Source organism: Rhinichthys klamathensis, unplaced genomic scaffold (genome assembly GCF_029890125.1).
Source record: "Rhinichthys klamathensis goyatoka isolate OS25496 unplaced genomic scaffold, OSU_Roscu_1.1 h1tg000178l_1, whole genome shotgun sequence".
Taxonomy (NCBI): Eukaryota; Metazoa; Chordata; class Actinopteri; order Cypriniformes; family Leuciscidae; genus Rhinichthys; species Rhinichthys klamathensis.
In genome coordinates this window covers 164,954-182,074 of record NW_026606707.1, presented here as the reverse complement: position 1 = coordinate 182,074, position 17,121 = coordinate 164,954, and the positions used below count along the sequence as shown (strand labels likewise).

Here is a 17,121-nt window from a genome sequence, read left to right as displayed (position 1 = left end):
GACAATAATTAGCCCGTTGGACCTGAGGCACGTAACTGCGACATCTATTTAAGTCTGTGCTATTGATGAGCCACTCTGACCTGCCGAGGAAGAGGATGGCCTTTGTTCCCTCTTGGGTGAGAAGTCCACTGAGGCAAAGCTACCAGCTGTGAACTCAATTACCAGAGAGGTGAGCTACCGGCTCTGTATCCATATCACAGGTCTGCAAGGCTGTTTCTCTGGGAGGTGGAAACTGCAAGAGACAATGAGATTGTGTGAAGTCTAGCGACAAACATTTTGAGAGATATATAGAACAGATCTGAATATTCAGTGGCATTAACAAAATAAGGCCCCAAGTCTGAAACATTGACAATTTTGGTACTTGCATTTATTGTTATGGTTAAAAAAAAATACAAGTTATACTTGAAAATGAACAAACCACAATAAGTAGAGGCAATGGCCAACTATATGATAAAAGTAGTAATTAACTAAAAGGCTGATATGTTCAGGACAAGGATATTTTTCATGTCAGGCCAGGGTTATCACCAGTACAAGTAATGCGTGTTACGTAATCTACGTGTTACATTTACTACAAAATATCTAAGTTACTTTTCAAATAAGTAACGTATAAGTAAATGTATTGACTGATAGGTCATGTTGCATGTTGAGAAAAACCAGGAGTAAGTGCAGAGGAGTTGTGTGCACTGTGTGAACATGATGTGGTTATCGAAGTTATTGACTAAATGTGAGCATTTACTCATCTTACTTGCACAAAAACAGATTCAGTATTAATCAAAATGAATAAAAATAGTAAAATGCAAACTCAGAATATTACACACACCTGGAATAATTAATTATGTTAAATTACACAAATTTACTTTTTAATTTAATCTCACTTTACTGACCAATGTCTTTGCTACTGACCTTCGATGATCCAATCATAATACTAAGCTAAAAAGACTTTAGATAAACATTACATTTGTTACTTTTTACTTTCTTTTCCTGTGTCCTATTCTTCTGCAATTCAGAACAGCAGCACAGCTGAAAGGTTTGTTTGAGCTGCGCCCTCTACTGTACAGATGTGTATTTTGCATTTCCGTTTACATTTGCACTTTTGGTGTGAAAGGGCATTTAAATTGGCCAAAAATGTAACTTTTTTGTTATTAAAAAACAAACAAGCCCAGCCCAGCCCAGGTTATTAAAAATAGCGCAAAAGAAACGTAATGCATCACTTCCCATACAAAGTAACTAATATAATTCAATTTGTTACTTTTTTTTAGGAAGTAAAACAATATTGTAAGGCATTACTTTTAAAAGTAACTTTCCCCAAAACTGGTTATCACATGTTTTAGCATTTTAACACTAACTATAACTGCACTACCGTTCAAAAGTTTGGGATCAGTTACACTTCTATTCAACAAGGACACATTAAATTGATCAAAAGTGACAGTATACGACATTTAAAAGTGTTTCTATTTCTATTCGGACATTCTATTCATCAAAGAATCCCGAAAAAAAGGTATCACGGTTTCCATAAAAATATTAAGCAGCACAACTGTTTTCAATATTGATGATAATAATAAGAAATGTTTCTTGATTATCAAATCAAAATATTGGAATGACTTCTGAAGGATCATGAGACACAACACTGGAGTAATGATGCTGAAAATTCATACATAACTGTGTTTATATATATTATTTAGGCTTTTAATTGTATCGATACTGACTACTTATAATTGAATAATACTTTTTCAGGTAGTTTGTTTTAGACTGTTTGTGGAAAGTGTACTTTTCTTGCTGTAGTACAGCGACGCCTACTGGGTGTCACAACACAATACGGGAGTAGCAGCAGCACACAGAGACCATTTAGCTCATCAAAGTCATGCACATTGATTTTAATAACGCTTATCCGTATAAATCATGTTGAATGGCTCTCATCAGAAACAACTCTTTAAAGGTTTCCTGATACAAACTTATTGACATAATAAATTAAAAGAAATTTCTCTAAATAATGGATACAAAAACAATCCAGATTCCAGACCTTCCGGACACCCAGACCGCTTCCTGCGTCATGACGCTTGATTGATCAGGTGGGAATTTGGTGTATCTTTTGTACATGTAAACTTTTTCGTAATTTATTCTGTAAGTTGACATTTGTGGCTTTTACAATACTGTGTCAGCAAGGTTGTAGGCCTACATCACAAATGGGTTAAACATTCTGCCATGTAACTCGGTGAACTGTGGTGACCTGTGCATGAACGTGTAACCCACGATGCACTTTCCACAAAATGTTTTTCAGTCTATGAATTAATTAATTTAAAATACAAGAAAATTCGTGTTATTTTCTGTATTTTCATCTCTCTGAACTTAGAATAGTCTTCTTACTTTTCACTTAATAACAGGTAACAGGCTAATTAACATTACCATGTGACACTTGGAACATTTAGTAACAGTTTGAATATTTCAGTGTTGTAGCATTGCAAAAGAGTGCATTTTTGAGTGTTGTAGCATTGCTGATGGATTTGGATTGAGTTTTAGGTGGTAGAGGTGTAAGGTTGTGCTTTGTTACGGACTTGAAGAGCTGCATCTTTAAAGTTCATTGAGGGTTCAGTTGCTTTTCAGACTTCAGTGTTTCTCAGATTCAGCAAATGTTAGAATGTCTTTTGCAGTGGTGAAAAAAGTGTGAAGAAATTTGCTGTCGAAACTCACACATGTAGGCTATGATTAATGTCCTCCCTTCTGGAAAATCCAGCTTAAGCTGGTCTTTGTGTTCTAGAACGTTCTAGCTGGTTTTTAGCTGGTCTAAGTAGCAACCCATGTCCTACTATCAAGCTTGACCACTTGCTGGTTTGTTGCAGCTCCAAGATGGTCCGTCAACTAGTATTTTAGTCAATATGCTCCAACAAGTATTTACTCAATATTTGTCAACACATGCATCTTTATTTGAAAAGGTCCACACTTTTAAACCGGTTAAGGCATATTATTCTCAGTAAGTTATCATTGTGTCCAACCTTTCAACCTTCTCTTGTTATTTGAATGGGCAACGACTGGACTGCAAAATAAATGTTTTGGTTCTGGGACCAGTACTGCCTTTCAGATTCATAGGAAAGGATGAGCAAGTTTAACTTTACTGCTTTAAAGTCACTATGAAATCGAAATCAAAATGTACTATTTTTTTTTTTTTTATGGAGTTACAGTATTTTTTCTTATAAATGATTTATCTGTGCACATACTTTTTTGGAATACGCGTTTATTAGTCAAATAACTCTTCTCTGATGAAGTGTTTACTGGCATGAGGGTGGGACAACCTGTCACTCACATGAGATCAACCAATAGCAAACCATAACCATCCAATCAATTCCTGAAACCAGGTTTTGCCCTACATTTTCTTTTTTTTCCGAGAAGCCGTTTCACTCAGATTATGGAAGCTTGTTTCTGCCACTGAATAAAAAATAAAAAAGGTAATTGCGACTTTTCATCTCACAATTTTGTCTTTTTTTCCCTCGCAATTGCGAGTTTACATCTCTCAATTCTGACTTTTGTTTTCAGAGTTTCAGAGTTCATATAAGCTCAATTGCAAGTTATAAAGCCAGTTTTGGGAGATATAAACTGCCATTTCTGACTTTTTTTTTCTCGCTATTCTGAGTTTATTCTGAGTTTATATCTCACGATTCTGACGTCTTTGCTCAGAATTGTGATATAAGGTTAAAAATGGTCAGAATTGCGAGTTTATGTCTCACAATTCTGACTTTATAACTCAGAATTACGAGTTAATATAACGTAATTCTGACTCTCTTTTTTTTTTTCTCAGAATTGCGAGTTTATTTCTCCCATTACTGAATTTATAACTTGCAATTGTCCTTATATCACGCAATTCTGAAAAATAAAAGTCAGAATTGAGAGATGTAAACTCGCAATTGCCTTTTTATGATTTATTCTGTGGCGGAAACAAGCTTCCATACTCTGATTATGTCACAATAGGGGAAAAAAGACTATCACAACTTCCGTTTCATGCTGACTTTAGCTATGCTTTAAGTGGTGTGGTGGATATTCTTAGAAGACATTCCGTGAAGATAGAAGACATTCCGTGTGTCCTATTGCATACCATCCACCCTGAATAGCATCCGAGATCGAGTAGGTGACATAATCGCTTTGGGTCGCTGATGACGTTAAATGTTGAGTGAGGTGTGGATCTCTGTTCTCTGTGGTTGTAGTCGTCAGACATCCTCTTTGCTCTTCTGACCAAGTTCATTATTCATTCATGGTGTTGAATTACTGAAGTTTCAGTTGGTGATGTTTTTAATGGTGCAGGCTGTGTTTTCGTTGATTGACACGGCTACTCCAATTTCTGTTGTTCACCCAGTGATTTACAAGATTTCAGATCAAGTGAAGTGATGCAAAATTGAGGTTGTTAGCTTCTGTGAATTGGACAAGCGTCTTTAAGACGACATCAATTCATTTGGCTAAAACTAAAATTCAATTGAAATGCCTAAATAATTAGAATAAACAACAAATGCATAAACATGTGTATGACTTTGACTTGCTATTCTTTATTTTAAAACTAATTTAAACAGCATGATTGCAGCTTTATGATTTTAAGAGACTGCATGTAATAAAAAAAAAAACTAGAGAACTATTTAAATGAACTAGCAAAAAAGGTGATTTAAAAGAAACCATGACCATTTACATAACCTAATACACGTTTTCTTATACTCTACTGTTAAGTAAAAAAAATAAAAAAAATAATACTTTTATTCAGAAAGTACACATTCAATTGATCAAAAGGGACAGTAAATACATTTATAATATTACAGGGGATTTCTATTCAAATTAATGTTGTTCTTTTGAACTTTCTATTCATCAAAGTATCCTGGAAAAAAATATCACACTTTCCACATAAATATAAAAATCAGCCTATTAAAATAAATTCTGAAGGTAATAAAGTAAAATAAAAATTATTGTATTTTTGATTAAATAAATGCAGCCTTAGTAAGCATAAAAATGATGGTGTGCATCAAAAACATTAAAAAATCTTACAGAATACCAACCCCAAACTTTTGAATTATAGTGTATATTTATATTAATTCCCCCTTAAATCTTTGTTGATAGAAAAAAGTCCATTGAAACGTAATGTGTCAAATATATACACAAAAAATGTCACATTTAAATAGATAAAATAATTAAAATCTTAGTGTATAGGAGTCTTAGTTCTCAATTTTTAACAAATATTTAAAGATAAATCTAATGTTTGATATCATGCCCTATTATTTACAATCCAACTTTTACTTTTAGTGGTTTTTGAGCTCCTTAAATTTGCCCGAAAGAGAAAACTTGAAAGAAACAGTCCAGTTTCACTACTTGTTTTTAGGGAATAATAGTGGTTATTCCCTCTGGATGTCTTATTTTGAGCCAATGTGAGACTGATACCGAAGGATACTGAATGGAATCCATCATCATTTCTATTCAGAATCTGCTGATGTGTCTGTATTAGCACATGAATGCAGACCAGCACCCTCCTGTTTCTGAAAGTCTCTCACCAGCATCACAGCAGTTCTTATGGATAGCTTCCATTCAGGTCTAGTCATCAGTTTGATTCCTGAAAACACACCCATTTAATGTAATTCGAAATTACATTAATTCAGTTTTCAGTCACAAGGGCTGGAACGAGAAGCAAAGGTTTATTCAGTAGAGTAATGAGCGAAATGAGAGACGGCTGATTCCTTGAATTGAATCATGTATGACCAATTGTGCTCTCAGACTCTCCAAGGTCATCAGTGTATGAGGTTCCTTGTTCGGTTTGACCTACAATTTGTGTATAGCTGTGGCTTATTGTGTTGATGTCCATTATTTTCTTGGCTTAGGTGTGTTTAGGACAGTTCTTCTAACACGCATCATTGGCTAAACGAAAGAGAACTTCTAAAAATGTACCTATTCTGAGTATCTATAGGATGGTAGTCATTTATCAATACATCTAACTGCATAATTATGCATTATTAAACATTTGGTGTCTACCTGAGTCAAAGATGACACAATTGATCAAATGTCCAATGTGACGTCCTGGTTCATAGAAGTTGGTTTACTGTCTGCAGTTGAAGCATAAATAGTACTGGAAAGGTAACGATGGGGAAAAATAGGTCAGAGGTCACCAGGTGATGCCAAAAAGACAGTCAGGTATATGATCCTCAGGTGTAAGGTGTGAAGAATAAGGTGATGATAACCATCTGGAATGCAACACAAATTCCTGTGAGTGTGTGACTTATAATCGTCACACAACGAAAATCACACCTCGACTGCTCGACAGGCATATAAATGAAAAAGTTTCCTGAGCATCAAATCAGCACATTAGATTGATTTCTGAAGGATCATGTGAAAAGACTTGATGCTGAAAATTCAGCTTTGTCATCACAGGAATAAATTACATTTTAAAATATATTATAATAGAAACGGTTATCTTAAAATGTAATAATATTTCACTAATACTCTTTTACTATTTTTTTGATCAAATAAATGCAACCTTGGTGAGCAGCAAAACATAAAAAAAATCTTACCGACCCCAAGCTTTTAAACGGTAGTGCTGCATATATTACCTGAATTATATAGTTTTGTATGTTGGATTACATAAATAGGTTTAGAACACCAATCTCGGTTAAGTAATAGCATCAAATATGAGATTATCAGGGGATGCCCCTTCAAGTGCTGTGGTTTTTAATATCGCTGAATCAAAATGGCTGTTATCTGCTGATGCTTTTCTGTGGCTGCTGCTTTTTCTATCACGTCACCTGATAGCAACAGTAGTCGGATGTTCTCGCAAGTAAAATACTTGCACATTTTGAGCATGGCTGGCTCAATATGAACGTATTAATCAGTCATTTAAGACATTTCTCCTTATTTTCGAACTTTATTGGTATAAAGGGCTCTTTAAAATTGAGTCAAGAACCCTAAGGTTTATTGAACCCCGTTGAAGCTTTTATCTAAGAGTGTTTTGATATAAAAGAGAGGAATGGAGTTCTGGAAAGGACTCTGTACATTAATTCCCAGATATGTGTGAATGTATAGAATTGGATGCTTATCTGTGGTTGTCTTTACTTATCTCTTGATTGGCTCAGCGTTTGTCCCCAGCCACAGGAAGTTCAAACAACGGGTTATAACAATATCAGAGCTTTTACTGTAGAAAGGGGTATTTTAGTCACAAACGATGAATGCTAAGATTACCGAGGTTAGAAAATGTATTTATGTAGACGTGAAATGAGATTGTTTAGCGATATTGACGTGACAGTCAGTGTGTCAGTTATCAAACTGCTTTTTGTGTCAGAGAAAATGGTTCGAGCTCAGAGACTCCCCACTCATGTCAGGATTTTTGTCATTCTTCACCTCCTCCCGGACTGCTACAAGAATGCGTCAGTTTGAGGATCCCACACCCTGTCCTCAACGTCTGAGGAACGGGTCAGACCAGTGCTACGGGAATCCATTGAAACTGACTGGTAGTGTCCCTGTGTAGAACAAGTGCCACATGGACCATGGTGTCTCCTCTATATGACTTATTGACATGTATCTGATATGTCTGTCATGGTTGCTGTTATGATTTAAAACATTATGGTACAGCACATCTAGCTAGAGATTGAAATAGAGGCCCAGATTAGCCATTAGCGTAACACGTGGTTTTCTTAGAAAAGGGTGGCTACAATGTAACTTTTCCACATGATATTATGTGGCAAAAAAAAACACTGCTTCAGTGTTGTTATTGTTAACTAAAACTAAAGCTATTAAAATATATTTTATGTTCATAGAAATAAAGCTGAAATAATCTAAAATGTAATAATTAGATACAAAACTTTAAAAAAAACTGCCTTGACAACTAACTAAAATATATAAGTTGGAAGTACTAAATTTGAAATAAAAATGACTAAAACTAAAAATATAAAAATACATATAATTCAAAAGATTTATAAAAACTACAATATATAAATAATATGAAATAACACTAATCTGTACACTTATTCTACACACATTATGATTTATATTATTTATTTAGTATACCATATATATGACAAATATTTTTCTTTTTCATATGTTGCCTATATATTTCCATTTTTCTCTGGCTTTGCATATAGGCCCATATTTGTGACCCAAGGGAAACAAAAGACTTTTCATTGTTGAGCAGTCTCTGCTCAATTCTCGCCTACTTCCACTGCATAATAAAAACCTAACCAGTATTAGAGCCAATCAGTGACCAGCCTCTCTCTAGAGAGAGCCAATCGTTGAGTTTTGAGGTGGGTTTCAGAGGGCGGTTCCTGTCAGCTGAATGCAGGCTACAGTCCCGAAACCAGGCGGGTGTTGTCTCTTTTGAATGAGCTGCTGCTCAGGTTTATATTAGGCACTGGGAGTGACTCCTCTGAGCGTGGCCTGTCTCTGCCTTGGCAAAACTCCCACTGGCCTGTCACTTATTCTATCACTGGGGGAAACGGCTGTGATTGAGGGCCACTGAAAGAAAGGATAAGGACACTTGAAAGAACCAAAGTTCAGAGACTGTTTCCACTGCTTACTTGGGTCTGTCATCCATTTATTTGCCCCTGTGGGGCAGTATTTTTTTTTATATATTTTTAACTATATTTATCTATTTATTTATTTATTTATTTATTTATTTTTGGCTGGGTTGACTGTATCAACAGAAAGACAACAGGTAAGCTTAAGCCATACTTTTGTATTTTTCGTAGGCTGTATTATGAGCATGAGTCCCTCACTCTCTCCTATCAAATTGTTTCTCGGGATAGTTTGTCTATTTTCTCCTTATTTAGGTGATTGAGAAGTGTGATGAGACACTTGATCTGGTCAGCTTAACCATCTTTGGATCTGTGTGTGTGTGTGTGTCCCTTCTGTTTATGATTATGTTTTCTGTGTTGGATTGACTGTTTGTGACTGTTTCGTGATGTTGTCATTAGCAGTTCCTGTCTAGTGAGTTAATCTGATTCTATGACGGGATAGATATCTATGTTTCTCCACCTCACCAGTTTGACTGGCTTAGCACTATTGCACTATTCATTGGAGTTTAGGTTGTACAGATGACATCAGCTTTGTGTTGATTCTAAGAGCGAGAGGACAGTAAGAATTTTAGTAGATTTTTTGATTACAACAATTGTGTCTCCCTCCTCTTGTGTCTTTATGATGGTTCTGTTCTCTTCTGATGAAACGGGTAGTGATGCATTAGATGTGTAGGCAGATAAAGGGTCTGTTTAGTGTGCTTTGTCATCCTATCTTATCCTATTGTTTCACAGACAAGGCTTAAGCTAGTCCCAGACTAAAATGCATGTTTGAGCTGCTTTAACTGAAAGCAACTTGCACTGATCTTAATATGTCACTGCCATTGTTTTGTCTCAAGACTAGTAGTGTTTGATTTTTTCCCCCTAAGGCACGTTTATAAAAGCTACTTACATGTGCTAATTGAACTAAGGCCTAATCCTGGCTTTATCTAAGCCCTGTCTGTGAAACCAGGCCTAAGTCTTTATAGTCCTGTTCGGTTTGTCTGGTCGGATCCCATGTGGGTTTTGAGCAGTAGAAACACACTAAATTGTATGTCAATTTTGAGTAACACAGAGAAGATTGAATGAACATACTGAGCTAGAAAGGTGGTGGCTTTATGTTGTTTCTCAACATTTATTTGGCCAACAGATGTGAAATACTTTTGGAAAGTTGATGTGCTGCTAAACTATTTTAAATTGCATTTTTCAAATTCAATTATGCTCGCAGAACTTCATATAAGAGACTTCATGGTATATTTGTAGGAAGTACTATATTTGTACATATAGTACTAATATTTGTACATATAGTACTACATGCTATATTTGTGGTCTCTTATATTTGTACAATAAAAAAAGTGTACCTATAGTTATGTATTAATATTTTATTCATTAAAAAAACCTGACTGGATGATTAAACTAGTGAAGACAAAATGTTGACACCTGATCAGTTACAGGACCGATTTTCCCTTATACATTCAAATCAAGATTTTGGGTTAAAATGTGTGATTACTACACATATTGTAGTACACTCAATAGTATAGTTGGTAATCATAATAGTTTGGCTTTGGTAACATCATGAGCCACTCAGGTTGGGCTTTGTATCCTGTTCACATGGCCAGCTGTTTCTTGTTTGCTTTTGCTGGGCTGCCATTGTTGACTCTGACTCCACTGTCCTCCTGATTTCGGCATATTACTCTGACCAGCCCTTTACTAGCTTGATTATCATTGTTTGCTCGCCTAGTTTTAACACATTTACTTATGTCCTCCAGTTTATTGGTTGTCTGAAGAAATAAAGACAAGATGTTGCAAGAGGTGTTTTCGAGCGTCATGGAGTTCTACGACTATCTTCTGAAAAGAACTGGTAAGAGCTCATTGCATCGTGACTTTTAGATGAGCAAAAACCACCAATATCACTGGCTTATGTGTTATGCTATTAAAAACTATTTAAGCTTTCAAATTTGTTGTAAACAGCACTACAGTTTGGCCACTAGTAGAATCTACTTTAGAAAGATGTGATACAGGCTCGTTTCATGTGGCTGATCGCTTGATGTGTAATTTTCTCAGATGCCAGAGTGCGTGATTATCCGCTGATGCAGAGTCCCATTCAGATGACGGTCATCTTGCTGGGATACGTCTTCTTCGTTTTATGTGTGGGACCACGATACATGGCCAATCGCAAACCTTTCAGCCTCAAAACAACTATGATTGTCTATAACTTCTCTATGGTGGCCTTCAACTCCTACATTGTTTATGAGGTAGGAAACCTTTTAATTTTTTCGAGTTTGGGAGAGTAACTAAACCCGAACTGATGTCTTTGAGGAGAACTGCTAGAGAAAGATATAGGTGGTTCAAAGTGAAAATTTGCTCACTGTATAGTACTTCTTCTGTAGATCACAAAAGGATATGTTTAGCAGAATCTTCAAGTTGCTCTTTTTCATATAATGAAAGTGAATGATGCCCATAGGCTCATAAAAGTATCATAAAAGCAGACTTGACAACATTATGGTGCATTTTTATGATACTTTTATGGTGCTTTTTTGAGCCTATGGGCATCATTCACTTTCTTTATATGAAAAAGAGCAGCGTGAGCATTCTGATAAACGTCTTTTGTGTTCCACAGAAGAAAGTAAATCAGATGTTTGGAACGACATGAGGGTGAGTAAATTGTGACAGAAGAGAAAAGATGAACAAACCATGTTATTGTGCTTTTGTGTAATTTATTTCGATCTGTCTGACACTTACAGTTCTTGATGTCCGGCTGGGGAACAACGTACACTTGGAGATGTGACCTCTGTGACACCTCCAACAGTCCGCAAGCTCTCAGAGTAAGTTTGTTTCATTCAAACATGTTCTTATGTTATTGGAAGAAATTAATACATTTATTCAATTGCTCAAATTATATTTCCAATAACTGTTTGTTCTTAAACTTTCTATTCATCAAATAATTCTAATTAAAAAGCCTCACAGTTTCCACAAAAATAGTAAGCAGCACAACTGTTTTCCACTGTAATACGTTCTATTGTTTCTGAGCATCAAATCAGCATATACAAATGATTTCTGAAGGATCATGTGACACTGAAGACTGGACTAATGATGCTGAAAATGCAGCTTTGCCATCACAGGGATAAATTATATTTTAAAATATGATCAAATAGAAAACAGTCATTTAAATGGTAATAATATTACTAGTTATGGTGTTTTTGATCAAATAAATGCAGACATGGTGAACATTTAAAAATATTTGAAATATCTTACAAACTCGAAACTTTTGAATGGTAGTGCATATTGCTAATTGTGTTTGTCCTTATATCCCCAGATGGTTCGAGGAGCCTGGTTATTCTATTTCTCCAAATATGTTGAACTTCTAGATACAGTAAGAATAATTTGTCTTCATGCCTTAAATTTGTGTGTTTTAATGCTGTATTTAGAATAGGATACGCAAAGACATCTGGCACAATATACAGTAGCTTCCAAGAGTTAACAAGAACTGTGTCTGTGATCCAGGTGTTTTTTGTGTTGAGAAAGAAGCACAGTCAGGTGACGTTCCTCCATATCTTCCATCATTCCATCTTGCCCTGGACGTGGTGGTGGGGCATCACTCTTACTCCTGGTGAGTCTATCAACTCTGTAGTCGCTGACCACCAGCAAGCAATAGGCGTCTTTTCACCGTCTAGGTTAACTATAGACCCGATATAGTCCAGCTATGAGTAACCCACTTCTAGCCAAATTAACCATGAATTTGGTTTCATGTCGTTTTTGCCAAAATAACATGCAAGATGTATGATATTCCATCATGTAAGCAAAGTAAACAGTGATTACAAGGTGTTTGGTTTCATGTCTTTAACATGTTCTAAGCGTAGTCTGTGTCTATACTTGGGCTATGGTTAGACGTCTGTAAAATTTTCACTGACAGCCTAAATTCTGCCTTGTTTTAGCCTAGATGTCAGGGCTGTGTTTGGACGGCTATTAGACGTCTTTTAAATGCAAAATTGCTTGCTGGGTGCTTTAATAGATCAGTAGTTATTAAAGGAGAACTCCAGCGCAAAATGAACCTTTGGTCTAATTACACATTGTTACCTAGTCAACCGTTATCTGAGATTTGTTTTCATGATTATCGAATGTAAATAGTTTTATCTCTAAAAACAGTTTAGCCTATAAAGCTAGTATAACGCTAGTATATTGGGCATAGTGTAATGACAAATAAAAATCGCTTGTTAATACCACTTACAAGGCTCAAAATAGCCCCACACTAACACGGTAGCATAATGAGGGTCCCTACCTTCAAACCGAAGCATTGAGAACTTTGTCAGTGTCCAGACAGTTTAATAAGAAGATATTTTAAACATACAGTCAACTTCGCGTATACAGGCAGAAGCCATCTTTGAAATACAGTCTCTACCAGTCGATCTACGAACGCCGATCCAAGCCTGCTGTTCGCGCTCACCTTATCACAACTTATAGCTCGTTCACATCTCACCAGCGCACTTGGATCGGCGTTCGTAGATCGACTGGTAGAGACTGTATTTCAAGGATGGCTTCTGCCTGTATACGCGAAGTTGACTGTATGTTTAAAATATCTTCTTATTAAACTGTCTGGACACTGACAAAGTTCTCAATGCTTCGGTTTGAAGGTAGGGACCCTCATTATGCTACCGTGTTAGTGTGGGGCTATTTTGAGCCTTGTAAGTGGTATTAACAAGCGATTTTTATTTGTCATTACACTATGCCCAATATACTAGCGTTATACTAGCTTTAGGCTAAACTGTTTTTAGAAATAAAACTATTTACATTCGATAATCATGAAAACAAATCTCAGATAACGGTTGACTAGGTAACAATGTGTAATTAGACCAAAGGTTCATTTTGCGCCGGAGTTCTCCTTTAACTGGTTTTGCTTCAAGACCCAGATTGTGCCTTTGGCTATGAAGTTGCGACCCAAATAGGATTATTTTATATGAAAATAAAATTAGGATTTTAATTATATGAAAATAAAAAAGCCTGTGAAATTAGGGGGCCTTATCTTTCCTGCATGTGGGCAAAGTATAAACAAGGGAATAAGGTTAGGGTGTATTAACTGGTGTAACGATGTCTCATTTCAATTACTTCCATTTATTTTCATGTGAAAATGACAGTCGGTGGCATGGGATCTTTCCATGCTTTGGTGAACGCTTGTGTCCACGTCATCATGTACACCTACTACGGTCTAGCTGCTGCAGGCCCGCGCTTCCAGAAGTATCTGTGGTGGAAAAAGTACATGACCGCTATCCAACTGGTTAGTAGAAACTCATTTAAACTCTTAATCTTATGTGATTTAATGTGAACTACATTTGCATCAATGTGTAACCAAAATGGCACGCATAATTTGAGATTGAAGTAAAATTATAATTTATTATTGTCATTACATTCTATTTACATTCCACTCCTTTCCATCAATACGGAAGCAGCGGTTGTCGGAAATGAAAGGCCCGTTACAATATCTGAATTTCAGCTCCGGAGGCTTCCTCAGCACTTGTATACACCGTGATACAAACAGTAACGATGGCATTAGTTTTACCGTATCAATTCGAGCCCGAGTCCTTGTCTTTTGGAAGTGCATCAAAGTGCATGTGCTTTCAGAGCGCAGAAAACTGAGTCTTTCCGATATGTTGACAACACGAAACAAACTCGGTAACACTTTACTTGAAGGGGTGTGCATAAGACTAACATGACACCTTCATAATCATGACATGACACATGTTATGAATATGAAGGAAGTTTTATGCATGTTTATGACAACTGTCATTAAGTGTCATTCGCTCAATTATGACATTTTTAATGCAAATATGACATTGTTTGAGATGTCTTTGTTATGACACCTTGACATGAACCAATACATCATAACCTGTCAGTGTCTTTGTCATGACAACTGGACACTACTAAGACAACACAACCTGTCATAAACATGACATAGCAGATTAATTATCAAACTTAAGAAACCACTTAGCTTTATTGGTTAACATTACATTAAACTGTCAGGTGGTTGGTTTTGACATTGGCTGTCATGAAGCCATTATAACTGTTTAATGACAAATTCAATTTGTACCACTGTAGTTGAGGTCACGAAAAATATTCATGACACAGTTATAATGGCCTTATGACAGCCAATGTCAAAACCAACCACATGACAGTTTAACTTAATTTAATGTCAAGTTGTCATGACAAAGACACTGACAGGTTATGATGTTATGTTTTATGTCAAGGTGTCATAACAAAGACATCTTAAACAATGTCATATTTGCATTCAAAATGTCATTATTGAGCGAAAGACACTTAATGACAGTTGTCATAAACATGCATAAACCCTACTTCATATTCATGACATATGTCATGTCATGGTTATGAAGGTGTCATGTCAGTCTTATGTACACCCCTTCAAGTAAAGTGTTACCACAAACTCTTTCAGGCCCCAGCTACAGTGTTTGTGGGCAGGTAGTAGACGTTGTTTGAAGACAGCCAATGAAGACCATAGGCAGACGTTATGCAAATTTGTCTGACGAATTAAACTGACGACTAGTTTCAGGTGATTCAGAATCGGTTCTTTCTTTTGGGAGACAGTAACTCCACTCCATTTCTCGTGCACACTGATCTTTGAAACTCTGCAGACCGTTTACATTCACAAACAGCTATATATTACACACTACATTTAAAGATAATATCCAAAAAAGCAGTTGGGGCACTTTAAAATGATGGAGCTATAATTCAATTTCTTTCCATGTATTTTCCACAGATTCAATTTGTGCTGGTGACTGTCCATATCTCTCAGTATTACTTCATGGAAAAGTGTGAATTTCAAGTTCCCCTCTTCATTCATCTCATCTTGATCTACGGCACGTTTTTCTTTATCCTCTTCTCAAACTTCTGGATCCAGGCCTACGTAAAGGGCAAGCGACTACCTGTTTCTAATGAGGACAAACCCAAACAGAATGGCATTACCACTGTGATTGAGCCTGTGGTAGTGGCCAATGGCAAACACTTGGAAAACGGCAATGTGCACTACACTAATGGATTTGCCCACAATGGTAAAGTGAAGGAGGTCTAAGTGGGCCAATCAAAACATCAGAGACATGATTGTTAGATTATTTTTGTCAAATGTTAATATTTTTACGATTGCACGGGAGATGAAGCGGCACATTGGATCTGGCGGTGGGTCCCCCTTTCTTTGTATTTATGGATGTTGGAGGCTGGGGAGCACTATGCATGAAGAGAATTCGTCCACTGAAGATGGCTTCGTTGACGTCGCTCTGAAACCTGACAGCATGTCTGTGGTTTAATCCTGTTGACCATGGCTTTTTTCCTGGCATATGAGTCTCCCTGTTGTTTGCACACTGTACAGTTCTCACAAACTTGACTGTATATAAATATTTCCTCAGTTTATTGGAAATGTATGTGTTGTCCATTTTTCTAGAGTTTGTTCGTAACTTATCAGTTAATAAACACTTTTTATAATAAATTGTATTTTCTTTTTTGTTTGTTTTTTGCTTAATGCTCTATTTGTGAAGTTGAAATGAAACAAAACATTGTTTACATGGTGTGTATATTATAGACACTCCATGCAACTTGCATCCTTCCCTTGCTGGTAAAAATCACACAAAGCCTTAAAATTATACCTTTTTTTGTCCAGAAAGCTTATATCATTTAATTTTTATAATTTAATGCAAATATCTTTTTGCATTACATTTTTAAGAGATTTTTTATCTCTTTTTTTATTTTGTTTACTTTTAAAAGTTCTAGATTTGTATCAATAAATAATATAATTTAAACCATTCTTCACATTCTTTCAATTCAAATTCAAAATAACTCCAATACATGTAATAACCTGGTAATAACCAGCTCTAATCATCTCACATTGGGTCAATATGGGTGTCTCTGCCGACCTCTTGTGGAAAACAAAAAATATAACATGATATTTCATGACTCTTGCCACTAGACTAGATGGTCTTATAGCTCTAAGGAGCAAATGAACAGAAATCTTCTCCTGGGCCCTGCCTGAAGCCAGTTCCTGAATTTATCTCTTCAGTATGCATTCAGATTCACATGTAGACATAAAATATTTGTTTTTTGTTTTTTTTCTATGTGAAGCATTCATTCCTAAGGGACAGAATAATTTGTTTTTATTACAACCACAAACTATATCCATTCTTTTTTCCTTCTTTTTGTATTTGTTTTTTTGATCACTCAATTTCTAAAAAATAAAATAAAAAATGAGTTTCAAAATTACCCGAAGGAAGGATGAGAATTGAAAGTTCCATAGCAGAACCTCAAAGCGTTTAGACTGCTTAAGACAGATGATTTTCAAAATAAATTAGCTGTAATTTATAAATTTGCAACAAGAATATTTTCATACTCCTAAGGTGTTTAGAGCTTTATTTTGAAATAGTGATGAACATGAAAAATCATGAAAGAAGGGTAGAAACCTCAGTTTGTTTTCATGCCAAGAGTTCAAAAGATAGCATCCATTCAATTATTTTAGAAAAAAAATAAATTTAAATATAAAGAAAAAATATATAGATTCACCATTTGTGATGTGGCAGCAAGCTATAACGCACATACTTGTTCTTTTTATGTGTTTCTTAGAGGTTGAATTCAT

The 17,121-nt window shown here is 35.8% G+C and overlaps 1 protein-coding gene across 2 annotated transcripts; it reads left to right on the top strand.

Moving 5' to 3' along the window:
• The first annotated feature begins 1,989 nt into the window (after positions 1-1,989).
• Positions 1,990-15,984, top strand: elovl1a (ELOVL fatty acid elongase 1a). Of its 2 annotated transcripts, none has more exons than XM_056260773.1 (8): positions 1,990-2,069; positions 10,265-10,356; positions 10,560-10,750; positions 11,240-11,320; positions 11,812-11,868; positions 12,000-12,105; positions 13,628-13,767; positions 15,262-15,984. In XM_056260773.1, exons 2-8 carry the CDS (start codon positions 10,296-10,298, stop codon positions 15,571-15,573), a joined length of 948 nt encoding a protein of 315 aa, XP_056116748.1. In that variant the 5' UTR covers positions 1,990-2,069; positions 10,265-10,295; the 3' UTR covers positions 15,574-15,984. The 2 variants fall into 2 exon arrangements, with proteins under 2 accessions (XP_056116748.1, XP_056116747.1); XM_056260772.1 differs by lacking the exon at positions 1,990-2,069 and adding an exon at positions 8,318-8,659.
• Positions 15,985-17,121: the final 1,137 nt, after the last annotated feature.

Coding starts and splice junctions, on each gene's coding strand:
- elovl1a (XM_056260773.1), top strand. CDS start 10,296: ATGTTGCAAGAGGTGTTTTCGAGCGTCATGGAGTTCTACGACTATCTT. Junction 10,357..10,559: donor CTATCTTCTGAAAAGAACTG/GTAAGAGCTCAT, acceptor TAATTTTCTCAG/ATGCCAGAGTGCGTGATTAT. Junction 10,751..11,239: donor ACTCCTACATTGTTTATGAG/GTAGGAAACCTT, acceptor TGACACTTACAG/TTCTTGATGTCCGGCTGGGG.